General features: G+C 58.5%; 1 protein-coding gene across 1 annotated transcript in view; it reads left to right on the top strand.

Annotated features, from left to right (window-relative positions):
- The window catches only part of DNAH17 (dynein axonemal heavy chain 17), a 93,137-nt gene that overhangs the window by 72,979 nt on the left and 3,482 nt on the right, over positions 1-16,676 (top strand). Inside the window, exons 62-75 of the mRNA XM_065910306.1 lie at positions 76-268; positions 565-800; positions 1,446-1,568; positions 3,052-3,256; positions 3,751-3,915; positions 4,522-4,662; positions 4,917-5,087; positions 5,527-5,649; positions 6,171-6,364; positions 9,017-9,165; positions 10,181-10,308; positions 11,863-12,090; positions 12,765-12,956; positions 16,390-16,569. Of these exons, the coding sequence (XP_065766378.1) occupies positions 76-268; positions 565-800; positions 1,446-1,568; positions 3,052-3,256; positions 3,751-3,915; positions 4,522-4,662; positions 4,917-5,087; positions 5,527-5,649; positions 6,171-6,364; positions 9,017-9,165; positions 10,181-10,308; positions 11,863-12,090; positions 12,765-12,956; positions 16,390-16,569 (2,428 nt within the window). The remainder of the gene's footprint in view (positions 1-75; positions 269-564; positions 801-1,445; positions 1,569-3,051; positions 3,257-3,750; positions 3,916-4,521; positions 4,663-4,916; positions 5,088-5,526; positions 5,650-6,170; positions 6,365-9,016; positions 9,166-10,180; positions 10,309-11,862; positions 12,091-12,764; positions 12,957-16,389; positions 16,570-16,676) is intronic.

Genomic DNA, 16,676 nt, shown 5'->3' with positions numbered 1-16,676 from the left:
TCCCAGTCCTCCAGCCCGCCCTCTCACCCGCCCGGAGCACGGGCTTCGCCCACTTACCCCCGGCCCCCACCTCAGGCTGGTAGGAGGACTGGCGTCAGAAAACGTCCGCTGGGCCGAGTCGGTGGAGAACTTCAAAAGCCAGGGGGTCACGCTGTGCGGGGACGTCCTGCTGATCTCCGCCTTCGTCTCCTACGTGGGCTACTTCACCAAGAAATACCGCAATGAGCTGATGGAGAGGTTTTGGATCCCTTACATAAACCATTTAAAGGTAAGAGGTCCCGTGGCGTTCATCACTCAGGACATGTGGGGAGGTCCGTGGGGTGGGGAGGTCCGCGGGGTGGGGTGCAGACCCAGCCAGGTCTCACCGTGGCTCCTGCGATGAACAAGGCGGAGGCTGTAGGGTAGCCGGGGTGCAGACGGCGGCCCGGCGCGGACGATGCTGACATCCTTTCTGGCCGGGTCCCAAGCTGCCCCGAGTGGCTATCTTCCCCTGCAGCCCACATGTTATTCAGAGAGCTGCTTCCCGCTGAGTGGTGAGTCAGGCCACACCGCCCCCCTCGGCAGGTACCGATCCCAATCACGAACGGTCTGGACCCCTTGACCCTGCTGACCGACGACGCAGACGTGGCCACCTGGAACAACCAGGGGCTCCCCAGTGACCGCATGTCCACAGAGAACGCCACCATCCTGTGTAACACGGAGCGCTGGCCCCTCATCGTGGACGCCCAGCTGCAGGGCATCAAGTGGATCAAAAACAAATATGGCAGCGAGCTGAAGGCCATCCGCCTGGGACAGAAGAGGTGCGTGGTCACCGAGGCGGGCGGGGTGGGGGCTCCAGAGGCAGTGGCCAGCCCGTTAGCTCAGCCAAAAGTCTGCAAAGCCCATTCACAGCCTTTCATTTGTTAAATGAATGGGCAGGTCTTTGGAAACAAACTGGCTCATGGCGGGGTAGATTTTCTTAGTTCCTAGACCCCGGGGAACAGCGCCGACAGTGAAGAGTCACACTCGCTGCTCCCCTCTCCCCGTTCGCCACCGCTCCTCTAGGGGCGGCGACAACACCTCGACCCCCACCTGCGGCGGCCCTGCCTGGTCACTGGCGGCCGGCTGGGAGGCTGCGGCTGGTCGTCTTACCATCTCTTATCACAGATGAGAAGCAGTGCCCATAACACAGCTGCCGGGAGCCTTCCCAGGGTGTGGGGCAGTGAGAGGAAACGCAGATGTGGGATGTTTAGTTCTGCAGCCACAAAGCAGCTCCATGTTCAAACCTCCCCCCGCCCCCGACCGGGGGTGATTTACACAGAGAGTCCTGCACTCCCCTCCGGAAGGACCCTTTGGGAGAGGAACAAACTATTGGCCCCTCAGCCACCTCTCTCGTCCCTCCCGGGGCACACGATTGCGTGGTCACCGGGCCCCGGGGCCTTCATGACCTCGTGCTGTGCCCACAGCTACCTGGACATCATCGAGCAGGCCATCTCGGAAGGGGACACCTTGCTCATCGAGAACATTGGCGAGACCATCGACCCGGTTCTGGACCCCCTGCTGGGCAGGAACACAATCAAAAAGGGAAAGTGAGTGACAGGTTCCCCCACCTGATGGTCCTCAGCGCTGAGGTCTGGCCTCCGGATGGAGAGGAAGGGCAGGGCCTCTCCTTTCCTCGGAGCTGCAGGGGCTTCAACAAAACACCGACGGGCATGAGCGGGGAAGCCCCCTGGGCGGGGCCGCTGGAAGACCTACACCAATGCTGCATCAGCGATTGCCTGCAGACGGCCATCCTTCATGGTCATCTTTTTTCCTGTTTTCATGCATTTTGCAAATCTTGAGTCAGTATTACTATTTCTTCCTATTCAGCTGAGATTCATATAATGCAAAATTAACCAAAAGTAACCAATCCAGTGGCATTTAGGACATTTGTACCTGGTTTCCCTGAGTATCTTTTCGAGCTGAAGTAAGCATGCATACTTTGTTCTTTTTTACGGCTGAATAATATTCCATTCTGTGGATCTGCCACATTCTGTTTATCCATTCATTGGTTGATGCACTGAGCTTATCTTACTTTTCTAACATAAAAATGTAAATCAACTTTGAAAATGCAAAGGTCATAGTCGATCTGAGTCGCCTATAAATGCAGGGGTGTAGGCAGAAGCCCAGAATAGAGGTGACAAATGTACTGATATGCTAGACTCTGAGGAAGGCCTGGCCTGAGTGGTGATACCCAGGGGTGAAATTAGAGGCCCCGCCCCAGAAGTGAGCTCAGCCAGAAAGGGGGGTAGCAGAGTGGGGAGCCAGAGAGAAGGAACCACTACCAAGGGTGAGCCGACCTGCATTCCTGGCTGCTCATCAGGTTCGCGCGGGGAGCTCCCAGATGTCCTGCTGTTCTGAATTTGGGGGTCAGTGTCTTTCTATGTTAATGGCCTTGGGGGGCAGCCCAGGCCCAAGTGTTTCTTCAGAGGCTCCCACATGAGTAAGGCGTGCAGCCAGGGCTGAGTGAACTTCCTGTAAGACCAGAACAGGCCAGCCAGAGAAAGAGCAGGTGCTTTCTCTAGAAACGCTGGTGGCACCCCCAAGGAGAAAAGGTTTTCCATTTTCTTTTTTCCCGTTTCAGATTATTCATCAAGGTGAACCCCAACACAATACACCATGATTTTATGCATTTGTTTTTTATTAAAAATTTTTTCCTTTTGTTATTTTGGCTGCATCGGACGTTAGTTGAAGCTCGAGGGCATAGCTGTCCCTTGGCTGGTGGGATCTCAGTTCCCCGACCAGGGATTGAACCCGCACCCCCTGCTTTGGAAGGCAGATTCTTAACACCGGGACCATCAGGAAGTCCCAATTTCATGTACATTAGAGGGAAATGGTTTCCTGGTTAAGTGGGAAATTGTGCAGATGGCTTCTGGAAGAACTTCCTTCTAAGCAGCTTTATAGTGACATTCCGTTTAGAAGTCTGGACTGTCCTCCCAGGCTGGCGGGAGTCCTGGGGGCGTCTGTGCCACTGTCCCGAGGTCACCGGGGGTTGGGGGGGCCCCTCCTAATACCTCCCTCCACCGACCACAGGTACATTAAGATCGGCGACAAGGAGGTGGAGTACCACCCCAACTTCCGCCTGATCTTGCACACCAAGTACTTCAACCCCCACTACAAGCCCGAGATGCAGGCCCAGTGCACCCTGATCAACTTCCTGGTCACCAGGGACGGGCTGGAGGACCAGCTCTTGGCCGCCGTGGTGGCGAAGGAGCGCCCGGACCTGGAGCAGCTAAAGGTGCGACGAGGCAGGAGCAGGGCGGGCGGCTCTTACCGAGGGGGCAGGTCTCCAAGGCCCACACGTCCGGCGACTCTGAAGGGGCCCCCGCTTATCACACCGAGTGTGCTTTATACAACAAAATGAGTCACTCTGCCTCCCCAGCGACCCCCCAAACCTGATTCTAAATCAAGTGACGACATCACTGAGAGAACGGGAGTCCACAGCGGCGCCCCAGACGCCCAAAAGCACTGAACTCCAGCCCCACGAGAATGTCTTTGCTACCAGCCCCAGTGTACCAGTCCCCTCCTGGGCAGTCTGAGCCACACCCATGGGCTCACAGGGGTCCCCGGTCCCACTGTGGCTCCTACACCCTTGCTGACTGCACGTGACAGGCAGCTGCAGGGGCCTCGGCTAAGCTGTCGAGAGGCTCTGAACCCCCGAGCCCCCCAGATGGGGAGGCCAGGCCGTGCCAGCAATTGAGTTCCCTTCCCGGGTCTCTGTCCCGCTTGCAGGCGAATCTCACCAAGTCCCAGAATGAATTTAAGATTGTTCTGAAAGAGCTGGAGGATTCTCTGCTGGCCCGGCTGTCGGCCGCATCGGGGAACTTTCTGGGAGACACTGCCTTAGTGGAAAACCTGGAGACCACCAAACACACGGCCAGTGAGATTGAGGAGAAAGTAAGAAACCGTCTCGGGGTCCCATGCCCTCGTACCCCCAGCCATAGCACACAGCGGGCGTGGCCGGTGGGCTGGCGGTCGTTGAGAAGTCACAGCCTCACAGGGGCCCCAGGACAGGGTCGGGGGCACGGATGCCCACCAGGCACGTCATCTTCATCTGTTGGTGGACATTCAAGTCCTTTCCGTGTCTTGACTATTGTGAATGGTGCTGCTATAAACACAGGGCTGCATGCATTTTTTTGAATTATAGTTTGTCTAGTTATACGCCCAGGAGTGGGATTGCCAGATCATATGGTAGTTCTATTTCCAGTTTTCTGAGGAATCTCCACACTGTTCTCCATCGTGGCTGCGCCAACTTACATTTCCACCAACAGTGGGAGCAGCAAAGGACTCCCTTTGCTCCACACCCTCTCCAGGACTTGTAGGCTTTTTAAGGAAGGCCATTCTGTCTGGTGTGAGGTGACACCTCATTGTGGTTTTGATGTGTATTTTTTCTAACAATCAGCAATGGTGAGCATATTTCCATGTGCCTCTAGGCCATCTGCCTATCTTCTTTGGAGAAAAGTCTACTTAGGTCTTCTACCCTGAGTGACTGTTTGTTTCAAGGTGCAAGAGGCAAAAATTACAGAAGTTAAAATTAACGAGGCGAGAGAGAACTACCGGCCAGCCGCGGCGAGGGCGTCCCTGCTGTACTTCATCCTGAACGACCTCAACAAGATCAACCCCATCTACCAGTTCTCACTCAAGGTGCGGCTGCCTCCAGGCCTGGGGCTGCGGCCTCCGGGCCCGGGGCTGCGGCCCTCAGGGTCCGGGCTGCAGGTGGGCGTGAGGGGCGCCAGGAGCTGGGGCGCCAGGTCTGACCAGCACCAGCCCAGGGAGAGAGGGTCTGAGCAGTGTCCCCAGACCCCCACCCCCAACGGAAACCAACCAGAGCCGGCATGGGCAGCGTGGAGCAGCCTCAGGGGCCGTCCCCAAGCCCCTGCCTCCGGTGACACCCCCAGGCCTTCAACGTGGTGTTCGAGAAGGCCATCCAGAAGACCACCCCCGCCGACGAGGTCAAACAGCGCGTGATCAATCTGACGGACGAGATCACCTACTCGGTGTACATGTACACGGCCCGCGGGCTCTTCGAGCGTGACAAGCTCATCTTCCTTGCACAGGTGGCGTTTCAGGTAACGTCTGGCCTTGGGGCGCTGGGAGGGACCCAGCACCACAAGGAGCCCCGAGGGGCGAGGTGGGGGCGTGCAGCGGACCCTTCAGGGGTCTGGAGATGCAGAGCCTCGGGCTCCGGCTCAGACCCAGTGGCTCCAAGCCCGCACTTTAACACCATTCCTGGTGATCGATGGGTTTGAGGCACTGCTGTGGGACACCCCTGAATTCAGACCAGGGAAGGTGCCCTGATGGGAGCCATCGACAGGGACGGAAAAACCCAAGCGAACTTTTTGGCCAACCCGATGAAAACAAACAAGGGGCTGACCAAGTTGTGGGCCGACCCCAGGGGGGCTGGTCAGTGCTTCCCCTGCGAGTGGGGGGTGGGGGGACGTGTGCCCCTGTCTGCCTGCCCCCCGCACAGCTGCAGGACAGCAGCTAAGCCAGCCCCCTGCCTTTCAGGTCTTGTCCATGAAGAAGGAGCTGAACCCCGTGGAGCTGGACTTCCTCCTGCGGTTCCCGTTCAAGGCCGGGGTCGTGTCGCCCGTGGACTTCCTGCAGCACCAGGGCTGGGGCGGTATCAAGGTTGGTCTTAGACCCTGAACACCATGTTCTCTCCCTGCCTCGCTCCCTTTCCTGGCCGTCCCAGGCGTGTTTACACAGGCGCTCGGAGCCTGACGTTCAGGAGAATGGGGATGGACTGGGGAGTGACGGGCTGCCTGCCAGCTCACAGGGACCCTGCCGTCCTACTGGGTCACGGCAGCTCCATCCTCATGCCCCTGCAGGGGGCAAACTCAGCCCCCTGCTCACCTCCAGGAAAGTGCAAAGTGTCAAGGTCTGAGTCCAAAAGACCAGAGGAAGGCGGTCCCCTGGGATGAGCAGGGCGCCCCCCCCATTCCAAAGCGCCCCCCCAGAAAAGCAGCCAAAAGTCATGTCCCTAGATCAGATTCCTCCTCCCTCCTCCTGTGCTTTCTCTGGTTTGCCTCCAGCCCCCAGCAGCTCATTGTTTGATCAGCCAGGTGTCATCTCCCAGAGCCTAGGGGCAGGGTGCCCGCCCTGCCCCCCGGGATGGACAGGGGAGAACTGAAAGTGTGGTCTGCCCCCAGGCCCTCTCGGAGATGGATGAGTTCAAGAACCTAGACAGTGACATCGAGGGGTCCGCCAAGCGGTGGAAGAAGCTGGTGGAGTCAGAAGCCCCGGAAAAGGAGATCTTCCCCAAGGAGTGGAAGAACAAGACGGCGCTGCAGAAGCTGTGCATGGTGCGGTGCATGCGGCCTGACCGCATGACCTACGCCGTCAAGTGAGCGCCCCACCCCTCCGCCACTCCCACTCCGGGCCCCTGCCGGGTAGTGGATGGGATCCCACCTGTTCTCGTAGCACTGGGGTCTCCAAAGGTGGCTAATGGGACTCCCCGCCTCCCCTGACCCTGGGCGAGGACACCCTGAGCTAAGAGACAAGAAGACAAGACTCCCTGGGTCTGCTGCCAAGATTTTAAAAAAAGCCTGGGTACGAACAACCTGCATGCCCACACGGGGTCCTTGTAGGATGCCGTGGGGAGGGAACAGTGGCAGAGCCATCAGCATCAGAGGACGTGCGTGGTCTCAATGGCTGGACTTCAAGTAAATCTTTTGTTTTTACGGCTCATTTGCAAAAGGAACAGTTGTGATTTCGTGAGCAACCTCCCTGGACCTGAACCGCCTCCAGGACTGGAAACTTAACCATCGAGTTTCAGCTCCTGGTTCCTTTCACTCCCCAGAGCACAGAAAGACTCCAGGAATAGCAACCGCTATAACACATGCCCACCAACCCAGGCAGACGGCTGTGGTGTCGTGGGGAAAGGAGGGGCTGAAGCAGGCCCCGTTCTCTCAGAGAGGCTTCTTGATTTTCCACTCGTCCCAGTGGCCCGAAAGCCACCAGATTTCCCAAAAGACGCCCACGTCCCTCATAGAATTCCCCTCTGACAAAGCAAAAGCCTGACTCACACCCACCAGTTGCTCATAGACCAGTTTGTTTCTGTTTTTCTTTGTTTTCCTGGGACCGAAGAGGAACAGGACCCGGAGGGGTTCTGGGCGCAGGAGGAAGCAGGTGGAATGAAGCCAGACATCACGTCACAAGGGAGAGCCAAGCAGGTCCAGGGAGAGCGCAGGACCCACGTGGGCTCAGCGCCAGAGGAAGGATGGACGAAGTCTGGGGAAGACCAAGGGGAAGAGCACTGACCGTCCCTGGGACGCCGCCCGCCGGGAGAGCTGAGCGCGTGTGGGTGTCCAGATTCACTACCCCCAGAGCGCTCGTGAGTCACCCAAGTCACACGGGAGAAAGGGCACGGGGACCGCGTGGGCGACCGTGACGCCAGGCGCTTCCATGACACGCTCCATGATGGAGGCGAGGAAAGCAGATTCACCTCCCCAGTGAGACAGGGGAGCGGAGGTCAACAGCAAGGAGATCCAGGTCCAAGTCCACGGCGAATAGTAACAACACACCGTCAGCAAGAGCCTGGGCGCCAGGCGCCCCAGCGCCTTCCGCCCAGGCTCACTCGGCCCTCCACCAACACTTGAGCCCACTGCCTTCCCTCCTCCCGCCCACAGGCCCCAGGAGGGCCACTCGCCCATGGCAGACGGGGCGCTGGCATCAGGCCCCCCAAAACACCAGCTGGATCTATAGACCTGCCCCAAGCAGGCCGCTGGGGGTGACTCTGGTACCCACATGTGCAGGCGCAGGCCCGAGCAGGGGAGCCCGACCGGGACCAGGCGCCTGCTGTTCTGCCATCAATTCATCCGCAGAGAGTGACCACGTGGCCTGGCCACGCCAGGAGCAGCAGTGAGCTCAAGACATTCCTGCCCCAGGGCGGGACCCGCTACCTCCCGGACGTCCTTCCCGGGCAGGGATCCCCACAGTGACGTTCCAGATCGACTTCAAAGGCAGGAACTGAACACGATCGGAGGCCTTAAGCAGGACCCCGCGCCGGCCTGTGGTCAGCACTGAGCATGCAGCCCCACCGGCCTAGGGTCAGCAACGACTCGGGAGTCTGTGCAGAAGCCAGCGAAGGCCAGACTGCGGGGTGGGGTGGGGTGCAGCGAGAGGTGTCACTCCTGCAGGAGAAGGAAGATCCGCCTGGTGCCTACCCGCAAACTCCTGTTGACTCCGAGGGATGCTTTGACGTGACTGGGCCCACCTGAGGGTCTTCACGATGCTCAGAGCCTCAGGTCGCTGACCCCGTGGGAGTCATCTCCTAAGGAGGCTGCCATTGTCCTGTCCAAGACTACACCAGACATAAGTTTAGTTCCCATGGTTCATTCAGACACAGCGAGCTCAGCCACCTGTGGTCAAGAGGGAGGGGCAGAGAGCCGACATGAGATGCCAGGGTCACCCTAAGAGGAGCCTCGACTGACCCCAGCCTTGTCAGGGTCAACACAGAGCCTGGGGCTTGGAAGAGAGAGGTGCTTATGTGAAGAGAATTTGGGGTTTTTCTGTGACTTTCCTGATGATGCATGTTTTATGGTCCTTGGAACTCATCGAGGCAGCTCTAATGCACAGGTCCTTCCTCCTCAGACCCCTGGGAGATCACCAGGACCCATAGATGGGTCTGGGTTCTGCTCCTTGTTGCTGCCTTGGTCTGGAGAGCAGACAGAAAGTGTGCGGGAAGCAGGAAGTCTCTAGGGACAGGCCCCTTCCTTGGGAGCAGAGGTGTGGTCACCTGGACGCCGTGGCACCTTGAGTCCCGTCCCGGTTGACCCTGCACACCTTTGAAAGCAGGGGCTAGAGCCTCTCACCTGTCCACGTGCAGGTGGACGGGAGCCAAGGGCGCCCCAAGCAAACACCACACACAGCCTCCCGGCTTGCCGGAGGCCCCGGTAGAAACTGGTTTTCCACCTAGAGACCCTTCTCTGCCTCACAAAGTCCCCCAGGTAAACAGGCTCTCCCCCTCGGGTCTGACCGATCGTTGTCCCCTCAGGAACTTTGTGGAGGAGAAGATGGGCAGCAAGTTCGTGGAGGGCCGGAGCGTCGAGTTCTCCAAGTCCTACGAGGAAAGCAGCCCCTCCACCCCCATCTTCTTCATCCTCTCCCCAGGAGTCGACCCCCTGAAGGACGTGGAAGCCCTGGGTAAGTGTGGCCGGCAAGAGGCAACACCACAGGTCCAAGCCAAGGAGAGAGACCCCTCCAACCCAGCAGAAGGGCAAGTGCCTGACACACGGCAAGGACCGCTGCCGGGGTCCTGTGCGCTGCTGGTGGGGCCGCGAGCGGGTGGAAGGACGGGCGGTGGTCCCTCCCTAAGTCACACGGAGAACCACAGGACGGCCCAGCACTCCCACTCCCGGGGACATTCCCAAACACACATTTCACAGGGACCGGCTCTCTCAGCGGCCAAAAGGCAGATCTGGCCCACAGGTCCATCAGCTGATGGATGGCTGATCCTAATGAGGTGAATCCATGAAAGGCTCAGTGAAGACACACATAGAGAACAGACATATGCACCCGGGGAGAGGGGAGGAGGGGGTGAGATGTATGGCAAGAGTAACAGGGAAACTTGCATTACCATATGTAAAATAGAGAGCCAACGGGAACTTGCAGTCTGGCTCCCGAAACTCTAACAGGGGCTCTCTGTCAATCTAGAGGGGTGGGATGGGGAGGGAGGTGGGAGGGGACACAGTATACCTATGACTGACTCCTGTTGAGGTTTGACAGAAAACAACAAAATTCTGTAAAGCAATTATCCTTCAATAAAAAAATAAGCACTGGCCCACCCTTGTAACATGGACAGCAGACAGCGTTGTGCCAGAGGCAAGGAGCCATGTTCTACAATTCCTTCTATCGGAAACGTCCAATGCATAGAAGCAGAAGGCAGATTAGTGGTCCCCAGACGCTGCGGGGTGGGGCCAGTGAGATGGGTACAGGGTCTACTTCTGGAACGATGAAAATGTCCTGGATCCAGATAAACGGTTGCACAACATTGTGAATTATGACATGACCCTAATAATGATGGTTTTCAAAGTGGTACGCTTGACCTTATGTCAAACTTTAAAAGAGGGAGGGTATGGAATTCCCAGCTGTGGATCACGGAACCTCTGTTTCTGTCATTCAGCCGTCCCAGTGCTTTTCCTGTTTTTCTTTCCTTCAGGGAAAAAATTGGGATTTACCATAGACAACGGGAAACTCCATAACGTGTCCCTGGGACAGGGACAAGAGGTGGTGGCCGAGAACGCCCTGGACATGGCGGCGGAGAACGGACACTGGGTTATCCTGCAGGTGCGGGGGAGTGGGTGCCCGTGCCCCGGGGGTCGGGCTCCCCCTGGGCCTCAGCACCCAGGGAGATTGGCCTGAAGGCTGGAAGGAAGGGATTCGCATTCACCAGCCTGGCTGGGACTCCTACAGCCCCTGAAGGAAGGGGTGAGGCAGGAGGCTCCCATACCAAGCATGGCTCTGCCTGGTCAGCAGGTGGCCTGGGACGTCACCACTGTCCTGGTGACGCAAGTGTGGATCCTTCAACAGTGAGAAAGACATCCCCCCTCCTCCCCTGTGCTGGCTCGACCGCCTCTCCTTGGCCCTGCAGCCGTCCAAGCCCCCACCCTGGTCCCCGCTGGCCCCACTGCAGACCTGCCCCGGCCTTGGCAGACCCCGCAGCAGGGCGGACCTCAGTCCACGGGCCCTAGTCTGGCCCCATACGGGGACCCCGGGTTCAAGTCCTTCTCTTTGTTCCTTTGCTTTTACAAAAACGATCCCCACTGCAAGTCCAGTTACCATCTGTCACCAAAGACATTACCTCACCTTCCCCACCATCCCCGTGACTCATCTGTTTTGTAACTGGAAATCTGCACCTCGTAATCGCCCTTCCATTTCTCTCCTCCCACCACCCCTCTGACAACCACCTGTTTATTTCATCTATGACTCTGTTATGTTTGTCCATTTGTTTTTTGGATTCCACATGTAAGTGCAATCATACGGTATTTGTCTTTCTCTGTCTGACTTCTTTCACTTAAGCATATTCTCTAGGACTGGCCACGTTGTTGCAGATGGCGAAATTTCGTTCTTTTTAGGGCCAAGTAATATTCCGTGTGTGTGTGTGTGTGTGTGTGTGTACACACATATATAGGTATACCACATCTTTTTTGATATTATCATGCACTCTGATTTTATATTTTAAATCCCATGATACAGTATTGCTGGTTACAATCAGATATTTTTAAATTTACCCACATATTCACCCCATCCAGTGCTCACCATTCCTTCATATTTTACTGTGCTGCTACGCCACCTCTGCTTCACCCACTCACCTACTGACGGACACTCAGGTTGCTTCCACACCTTGGCAACTGTAAATAATGCTGCCGTGAACACAAGGGTGCGTTGTATCTTTTGGAATCAGCGTTTTCATTTTCTTGGATAAATATCCAGAATTGGGATTGCTGGATCACAACATAGTTCTATTTTTCATTGTTTTTAAGGAACATCCAAACCGCTATCCATAGGGGCTGCGCCAATTTATAATCCCACCAACAGTGCACGCGGGTAGCCTTTTCTCCAGGTCATTGCTTTTCACGCAAGCCTCCCAGAGGAGGGGCGGAGACCATGTAATCTCAGCTCTGATGCTGGGTGGAGGGCGGGAAGGACTCACCGAGGCTGGAGGCCCTGAATTAACAGCATCAGCCGCGATTCCGGGGCCTCAGTCCCTGGGTGAGATGACCCAGCGTGGCCAGCGCCCCAGGGAAGGGCAGACGGCAGGATTGGGGCCGTGGGGGCCACTGCGGAGGGGCTTATTCTGGGGAGGAGCATGCAGGCGCTGAGCCCTGGTCTTGGCCGCAGAACATCCACCTGGTGGCCCGGTGGCTGAGCACCCTGGACAAGAAGCTGGAGCGGTACAGCGTCGGCAGCCACGACGACTACCGCGTGTTCATCAGCGCCGAGCCGGCCCCCAGCCCCGAGAGCCACATCATCCCCCAGGGTATCCTGGAGAATGCCATCAAGATCACCAACGAGCCGCCCACGGGCATGTACGCCAACCTGCACAAGGCCCTGGACCTCTTCACGCAGGTAGGGCGGCCTCCCCAACGCCCTGTGCGGGACGCCTCCCGTGTTACACCCGGCGTGCTTCTCCCTGGCATTTTCCCCACTGAGACCCTGTGAGAGATGTCTGTCCCCCAATCTGGCTTTCTGGCCACCACGGCTGCCGCCCCCACAGAGCACCTGGCCGCCAGGCGGGGCTCATAGGGCTGAACCGGTGAGGACACAGCTTAGCTTCCAGAAGCCTCTCTGCTCAGAGCCACCCGCTTAGCAAAGACCAGTTAAAATCTCACCTGCCCAGAGAGGACTAGCTTTCAGACTCGGAGCTGGGTCTGTCTTTCCCTGGGCCCACCTGCTTTCAGAAAGTCTTTGCTAAACATCCCCTCCCCCTTCATAGGTTGTTTTCGGAGAGTCTGGGGTGTGTAGACAATGAGGAAATGTTAATAACTGCATCAGAATTATATTGGGTAATATTTTATTAGGAAGAGGTATCAGTAATTTGACTTGTAACCAATACTTACATGATACAGCTGCATTCAAAGCAAAGACAAGCAAGCACTCTCTACCTGGCTTTACAGACCAGCACAGAGCAGTCAGTGGCCTCAGGGCCCACCCCTATCCTCCACGCCCTGCCCCGCCCGGGGAAGCAGCCGGCAGAGGGGCGCCCGTGTGGACCCCCTGACCTGGGGGGTGTCCTCCCGCAGGACACGCTGGAGATGTGCACCAAGGAGATCGAGTTCAAGTGCATCCTCTTCGCCCTGTGCTACTTCCACGCTGTGGTGGCTGAGCGGCGCAAGTTCGGGGCCCAGGGCTGGAACCGCTCGTACCCCTTCAACAACGGGGACCTCACCATCTCCATCAACGTGCTCTACAACTACCTGGAGGCCAACCCCAAGGTAAGGGCCCATCTGGTGCCTGGCTGGGTGGTCCTTCCACCTGCCCTCCCTTTCCATTGTTCTGTCTCATGTTTAAGAGACGTTCCCTAGGTTCCATAAGCCAACGAAAACCTGAACCCGTGAGGCTCCTTGTGACCCCACCCATCTGATAGCGTGGTTAGCACCCAGGCCCTGGTCGGCCCCTCCAGCAGTCTTCAGCTGTCTGGCAATTTTTATGACTCCACGAGGGTCAGCATCTTTGGGAACCCACTTGTCCTGCACCTAAACAGGGATTCCCCCCGAAAGGCCAGCCCCCTGGGCAGTGTGGTGAACTGGGAGAAGCCAAAGAAGGGCCTCGGGGGGCTGCAGGCCGCCCCAGGCAGTGTCTGGAGGCAGAACGCAGGATCAGAGGGCAGGCAAAAAAAAAAAAAAAAAAATCTCCCTGGAGACGCAGAGCGCTTCCTTTCGTTCTTGTTGAAAACAGACAAATGTGTAAGGCACTATGCAAGCTGCCGCAAGGGCTGGAGACAGTGAGCTCAGCCAGGAACTCTGGCCAGAGGGCCCCAGCCGGCCTGTCTGTGGCCCAGAGGGGGGACTTGTGGGCGTGGGCCTGAGGTGGGGTGAGTCCAGACATGAGCCCCAAAGTCAGAGGCAGCCAGGGCCTTGGGGACCAAGAGCCGGCCGGCCTCCAGACTCACCGCGCTCCTCTAGGGATCTCCCATGTGGAGCGGGGCCCTGGCACAGGACCCATCTCTGTGAGCCCCCACCAGGAGGCGGCAGAAAGGGACCCCATAAACCCTGGGCTCCTCTGCACTCCTGCACAGAAGCGCCTTCCTACACTGACCACGGTGGACATTCTGCTGGCCCACGAGGCTCCCAGGGCACCCAGACTGCTGGGCCCAGCGCCTGAGGGCCGAGACACCTGCCCCAAGGATGTCTGAAGGCCTGAGGCTCACTGCACCCCCTCCAAGCTTTGGGGGCTAAGAGACAAGGGGTGGAGAATACCCCCTGCCCATCGTAAGAAAGCTCAGACGTGCTGGGAAGCAGGGAGACCTGGGCCAGCTGTCCTTAGACCCCGGAGGAAGCAGACCTCCCAGGACAGCCGCCACCCAAGCCTGAGCCTGGAATGTTGTTTGTTTGCTCAGTTCCTGGCAAAACACCCAACCAGGGACAAGGCGGGAGGGCAGACCAGGGGGACGTCGGCCCTCCTCGGGGAAGGGGGCGGTGGTCCCCGTTTGCAGGTGCCAGTGGGGGCGGGGGTCACTTCACCTGAGACAGGGTCCGAGCTGCATGCCAGTGGCCGATCTTACGACACTCACACAAGTAAACAGACGCAGGAAGACGTGAAGAAAGAATTGCATCATCACAGCAGCTTCGTCAGAGGCCTTCTCTCCAGGAGACCAGAGTGGGAGGAGGAGTGGTGCTGGGAGCTTGTGACAACATTTACGCAGAAGCTTCCCTCGTGACACACAGAACCTGAGTAGGAAACAGCTTCAGGACGCACACTGTGTGCTCCCATGACGGCCGGCGTGAGGGACGCTCGGCATCCCGCTCAGCAGTGTGTGCTCAGGCCTGCAAGGCCCGACCTCCCCTCCTCCCAGCCCAGGGCTTCGGAGACGACATTGAGTAAACACCTGCGATGAGGTCACCCGCCGCCCAAGGCCCGTCCGTCCTCCCGACTCTGAGAAAGTCGACCCAGACTCTGAGGACAAGGCCCGGCAACTCGCCTCTGACCAGCTCCAGGGACTCCATCCGGCAGGTGGACACACAGCACCCGCCCCCTGGGGTCAGTCGTACTGCTCCCCTCCACCCCACGGGGAAGGGCCATCCTGCCAAGAGGCTGTTTGCGGGGACCAGGGAGGCAGAGCGTGGGGTGTACCCGACCCCACTTGGCAGCAGAAACAGAAGCTGTCCCCGAAGCAAATACGGAGCAAATACAAAATGCACAGAAAGCAGCTCAGCACACACTCAAGATAACCAAGCAGAGAGAAAAAGTGAAGTCACCAATGACAGTGAAGAGGAGATTAGTGTTCCAAGTCAAAGTTCGTCGGAAGACAGCTGACAACTGATAAAACAAGTTCTTGGGACTTCTTCCCTGGTGGTCCAGTGGTTAGGACCCCACGTTCTCACCCCTGAGGGTCTGGGCTTGACTCCTGGTTGGGGAACTAAGATTCCCACATGTTGTGCGACTCAGCCCGGAAAAAAAAGTCAACAAGTTCTATTCAATTAACTTTAACTTGTCTGTTCTTGGCAGTCAGCTGCCATCCAAGCGGGGCACTGCGGGAGTTACATCAGTGCCCACCTTGCCCTTAAGGAGTTGCGATCCTCAGAGAAAAGTGTGTGCGGTGAGGTCCCGGGTCCTGAGGCACAGGTGATGTGCACCACGTCTCAACCGAGGGGCCCAAGACGCTCTGGGTTTCAAAAGCCTGGTGCAAAACTAACGGACAAAGTGAAATACCTCATTCACAGTTTGGTGCCGAGTGCCTGCCGGAGCACGCTTTACACTTATGTGGCTGCTGGAAAATCGCGAGTCTCGTTTGTGGCGTCTGCTGGAGCCGCAGCTACGCGCTGGGAGGAGGAGCAGGGAGGGGACGGGCTCCCAGTGTTGTCGGGGGTGGGGGGGGCCTGCACCCGAGTGGCCTCAGAGGAGCGCAGTCGTGGCACGTGGTGGCCAAAGGAGCGGCACCCCAGGCTGAGGGCACAGCGTGGAAGCGGGCGCAGAGCGGAGGGCAGTGGGAGTGGCCGAGCATGGGGTGCGCAGAGAGACCCAGCCACCGCCAGGGGGGACGCTTGTGTGCGCTGCTTGGTTTGGTCGGGTTTCCGCGGGGCAGAGCCAGGCCTTGGGGTCGGGGAGAGGGTACTTGCTGGAGCTGGCTCTGCTACAGAGCCCTCAGCAGCCCGCGTGGGCAGGGCTACTGGTGTATGCTTGGGGTCAGGGCGCTGTGGGTGGGGTCAGCGGAAGACCCACTAGACTGTGAAGACACGATGAACTGGACCCCGTGACCAAAAAGCTCGCTGGCGCCCCAGAGCCAACACTCCGTCCACGGAGAGTTACTGCTCTTGTTGGAGGTGGCGGTGAAGGGCAAGGTCACAGGAGGCTCCCCATTTCATCCCCATGTCGGGGAATAAAGGTGGGGGGGACAGGCAGGCTGCGGGGACTCAGCGCCGGTGCCAGGGGAATCACGTCAAGGGAGAGCATGGAGGAGGGGTGGGCACAGGGCCGGGGAGAGGGGGTGGAGGCTGGAGAGCCCCTCGTGAGAGGGGCCCCATGGGAAGAGGGTCAGCAGGGGTTGACCCCATTCAGCTGCTGGCTGCAGTCAGAGGGGAGGCAGGGCCAGCCCTGGGCCTGCTGCCCGAGGGGAGCAGGTGGCCCTGCAGAGCAGGTGGGGAGGAAGGGGCAAGGGTGACATGAGGGGCTGGCAGGCCCCCTGATGGCAGCCGCTCCCCTCCGAAGGTGCCCTGGGACGACCTCCGCTACCTCTTCGGGGAGATCATGTACGGCGGCCACATCACCGACGACTGGGACCGCCGGCTCTGCAGGACCTACCTGGCGGAGTACATCCGGGCGGAGATGCTGGAGGGGGAGATCCTGCTGGCCCCGGGCTTTCAGATCCCCCCCAACCTGGACTACAAGGTGAGGAGCGCGCCCTCCAGGGACAGGCAGCACGTGAGACACGGGCGGGCACCCTCCGGGAGGCAGAGCGACAGGGCAGGGCTGGCCCGCGGGCTCCCTGGAGTGGG

The sequence above is a fragment of the Muntiacus reevesi genome, chromosome 18, assembly GCF_963930625.1.
Source record: "Muntiacus reevesi chromosome 18, mMunRee1.1, whole genome shotgun sequence".
NCBI lineage: Eukaryota > Metazoa > Chordata > Mammalia > Artiodactyla > Cervidae > Muntiacus > Muntiacus reevesi.
This window is presented reverse-complemented; position numbering and strand designations above follow the sequence as displayed.